Raw genomic sequence first — 4,002 nt, 5'->3', positions numbered from 1 at the left:
GGCTGTCCAGGGTCACACAGCACTGCGACAGCAGAGCTGGGGATGTGGGTCAGCAGTCTTGCTCTTGAGGGCAAAGTGTGGCCCCCAGGGGAGACCGGACCCCACTCCTGAACTGGCGGGAGCTTCAATGGGGATGTCAGGGCCATTTGGAGCATCTCCAGCTTTCAGCCCCCAGTGCATCCCAGACCAGCCTTCACGAGGTGGGGACAGTGAGTCCCTCTGGTGAGCCGTCCGGAGTTTTCCGCTTTCCATCTCTCCCACCACCTCCCTGAGGCAGAGAGACCCCTGCTTACTCTACCGCTTCCTAGCGTCGAGCATGTGGCTTCATCGTTCTGCCTCAGTTTTCATGTCTTTAAAATGGGAATAATGACAGGAGGTTGTCATGCTTTGAACAGTCCGTCCGGTGGGTGGTTAGTGCTTTGTAACCAGGAGCTGCTATTGCTGATGATTAACTGAGTGGGGAAACCAGGGCGTGGGTGGGGGTGGGGAGGTGCTCTGCTCAGGCTTCCTCCCATTTAGGAAGCAGGGGGGTGGGAAAGATGGACCAGCCCTCACAACTGACATGGGTGGACCCCTTCTTTTGCTGGGCGGAGGTTCGGGGGGAGGCTCCAAGAACGCTGCGCCCACTTCTGGAGACGGAGTGGGAGCTGAGGATTCTGGTCCTTTCTCTGCCGTCGTGCTGGGCAGCACCCCTGCCCCCGGTCTTCGTTTCCTCATCTGCGTAATGGGGAGTTGGTCCCGATGACCTCCGATGCCCTTCGCCCTTGCCTGGGCCTCGGTTTCCCCATCTGTAGAGTGGGGGAATGGGCCCGGCTCATCGGTTTCTGGGATGTCCAGCTCTCGCTGTGCCTCTCCCGCTCTTGTCTGCCCATCCTGGGGGGTGGATGGGCGTAGGCAGTGTGTTAGGGCCCGGGGCTGGCCGGAGGTGCCCACACCCCCATCTAGTGTCCCCGCCCGGCCCCCGCAGAGTGTGGTGGGAAGAACTTCCACTTCGTGCACTGTTCAGCGGACGTGGACAGCGTGGTGAGCGGGACCCTGCGCTCAGCTTTCGAGTACGGTGGCCAGAAGTGCTCAGCCTGCTCCCGCCTCTACGTGCCTCACTCACTGTGGCCGCAGATCAAAGGGCGGCTGCTGGAGGAACACAGCAGGATCAAAGTGGGCGACGTGAGTGGCACCTTCGTCCCCGCCACGGCCCAGCGGGTGGCTGATGGGATTGGAGGCTCCTGTGTGTGTAGGGCTGGGGTGGGCGGGGAGGGGGCTTCCTTGGTCTGGGGCCTGTGGCAACTCGGTGTCTTCTGGTGTCTCCTCTGCCTCCAGCCTGCAGAGGATTTTGGGACCTTCTTCTCTGCAGTGATCGATGCCAAGGTATGGGATGGAAGCCGGTCATTCCTGGGGGCGCTGAGACCTGGACTGGGTGGAAGAGGGAGGAAGAGATATGGGGGACCCTGACCTGGGGTCTGCCCAGCCCCACTGCTTCTAGGAAGACAGCCAGATAGCCACACCTGCCCCCAGCTCTGAAAAGGGCAGATCATCCAACTAGAGAAAAACTCACCCCCAGCGCAGCCTGCAAAAAGCCTCAGCAAGCCTCACTTAAGTGTGCATGTTCGTATGCACACACACAAGTAGGCCCACACACCTGCATGCATAAACCTGTGCACGCGCACGTGTACATGCACATCCACGAACGTATTCGTACAGACCTCTGTGTGGACATGTCAGTCTTTCCACATAAATGCATGCGCATTCATATGTGTATCTCCATGCATGAACTAATCATGCATACATATTCACATATTTGTGTGTATATAGACACATGTGTAGGTCTACGTGCATAAACACATGCATCTAACAGGCATACATGTATCTATGCTTAAACATAAGGGTACATTGTCGTGCATATGCCCATGTAGACATTTACCATTTATATGTGTGTTATATCCATATGTGAGTCTGTCTATGACGCTAACAAACACACGCACACACAAGCGTGCACGCCGGCCCTCGTCTGCCATGGCTCATCCAGACTCTGACTTTTGCCCTCAGGGCTCCCCACCCCCCCATTTCAGAATTTGGGCCCTTCAGGGACAGGTGTTTTGGGGTGAGTGTGTTGGAGGGCTGCTGCTGGGAATGGCCCCCCCAGCTGGTTCCTGACACCCCTCCCCCCACCCCAGTCCTTTGGCCGCATTAAGAAGTGGCTGGAACATGCCCGGTCCTCGCCCAGCCTCACTATCCTGGCCGGGGGCAAGTGCGACGACTCTGTGGGCTACTTCGTGGAGCCCTGCATCGTTGAGAGCAAGGACCCTCAGGAGCCCATCATGAAGGAGGTGACTGGGCGGGTGGCTGGGGACACGGGGGTGGTCAGTCTCTCACCCAGCTCAGCACAGGGCCCTTGTACGTGGTTTTCTTCTTGGGGCGTTAACGCATTCCACAGATAAGGAAAGTGAGGCCCTAGAAAGGTACCGTCTTACACAGTGAGAGCAGAGCCTGGCCTTGACCCCACATCCAGTGCTCTGTCCTTGACACTGCCGACCCCTCACTGGGGTCATAGCACTTCTACCGCCCACAGCCACCGCAGTGATTCCAACAGCTGATGTTTACAGACGTTTACAGCGGGCACGTGACTGAGGTGAGGTGGGTATATCAGTCCCATTTCACAGATGAGAAGCGGAGGCTCCCAGGATGGCAGTGCCGGAGGCCGAACCTGGTTCTTCTTACAGGGGCAGAGGTGTGGGCTGAGGCCCAGGGACCGGGGACTGAGAATAGAGGCAGAGGCCAGAGCAGGCAGCCTGGGAGGCCCCAGGGCTCTGGTCCAGGCGGTGGCTGACCCTGGGGCCTCTCTTTCAGGAGATCTTCGGGCCTGTGCTGACAGTGTATGTCTACCCGGACGACAAGTACAAGGAGACCCTGAGGCTGGTCGACAGCACCACCAGCTATGGCCTCACGGGGGCGGTGTTCGCCCAGGATAAGTGAGTGGCCGAAACTCCTCTCTGCTCTAGTCCTGGTGTCCTGTCCCCACCCGAGACTGCCCTCCTGGACTTGGGTCCTAGTAATAATGCCACCCTTTGCTTCCTCTCCATTCCCCTCATCTCAGTCCTGACCGGCAGGCAGGCCTCCTAAGTACAGGTGCACAGAGGCAGCCCGGCTCTTTGTTAAAATGCAAGGGGGCCCACTATTGAATCTGGATTTCTAGGGAATGGGTGCTTTTGACTAGTTCTCCTGGATCTGGGGCCCCGCTCAGCAAGACCATTGCCTCCTGCTGCAGAAGGAGAAAAACAGGCTCAGGGGCCAGGGACATGCTGCTCCTCTGTAGAGGCAGGATTTGAAGCCAGGCGCCATGATGCTATACCTGAGGCTTTACTTTTTCCTTCCTTCGTGGCTTCATCCCATGCCTGCCTCTAAGAGTGGAGGTGGGATTGGGACCCGGGGGGCAGGGTGGGGGTCTGGGAGTTCCACAGCTCCCAAGGGCCAGGAGAATTGGACCAGGATGAGCCACTTCCTCGAGTGTGTGTGGCCTGACCCACACCCTCAGCCCTTACAGCAGCCCTGTGAGGGAAGTGTACTAAGCCCCCTTCCCGAGGAGGAAGCCGAGGCTCAGAGACCCTCAGCAACCTGCCCAAGGGCCCACAGCTAGCAGCTGGCCCGTGTCGCTGTCCCAGGCTGGGCCCCGTGCTGACCCAGACAGCCAGCCTGGGTGGGGGTGGGTGTCGGAGGTTGGACCCGGGGCTCGGGGTGAGGAGCCAGCTACCCTCTTACTGTTGTCCTGCCTTGTAGGGACATTGTCCGGGAGGCCACAGAGATGCTGAGGAATGCTGCCGGCAACTTCTACATCAACGACAAGTCCACTGGCTCGGTGGTGGGCCAGCAGCCTTTCGGGGGCGCCCGAGCCTCTGGTGAGTAGGTCCTCTTTTCCAGAAGGAAGCCGAGTTCCTGGCAGGAGACCCGAGACCTTTCATCTCAAGGGTGTTAGGAGTAGTAGGAATAGCACTGTCCCCTGAGCACTGT

At 58.7% G+C, this 4,002-nt stretch overlaps 1 protein-coding gene across 1 annotated transcript in view; it reads left to right on the top strand.

Moving 5' to 3' along the window:
• ALDH4A1 (aldehyde dehydrogenase 4 family member A1) overlaps positions 1-4,002 on the top strand; it is a 26,314-nt gene that overhangs the window by 18,773 nt on the left and 3,539 nt on the right. The window contains exons 9-13 of the mRNA XM_023523048.1: positions 968-1,164; positions 1,318-1,365; positions 2,172-2,324; positions 2,845-2,966; positions 3,772-3,890. Coding sequence (XP_023378816.1) covers positions 968-1,164; positions 1,318-1,365; positions 2,172-2,324; positions 2,845-2,966; positions 3,772-3,890 — 639 coding nt within the window. The remainder of the gene's footprint in view (positions 1-967; positions 1,165-1,317; positions 1,366-2,171; positions 2,325-2,844; positions 2,967-3,771; positions 3,891-4,002) is intronic.

This window comes from Pteropus vampyrus, unplaced genomic scaffold, assembly GCF_000151845.1.
Source record: "Pteropus vampyrus isolate Shadow unplaced genomic scaffold, Pvam_2.0 Scaffold374, whole genome shotgun sequence".
Lineage (NCBI taxonomy): Eukaryota > Metazoa > Chordata > Mammalia > Chiroptera > Pteropodidae > Pteropus > Pteropus vampyrus.
The sequence above is the reverse complement of the archived record's forward strand: the minus strand, read 5'-3'. Positions and strand labels throughout refer to the sequence as shown.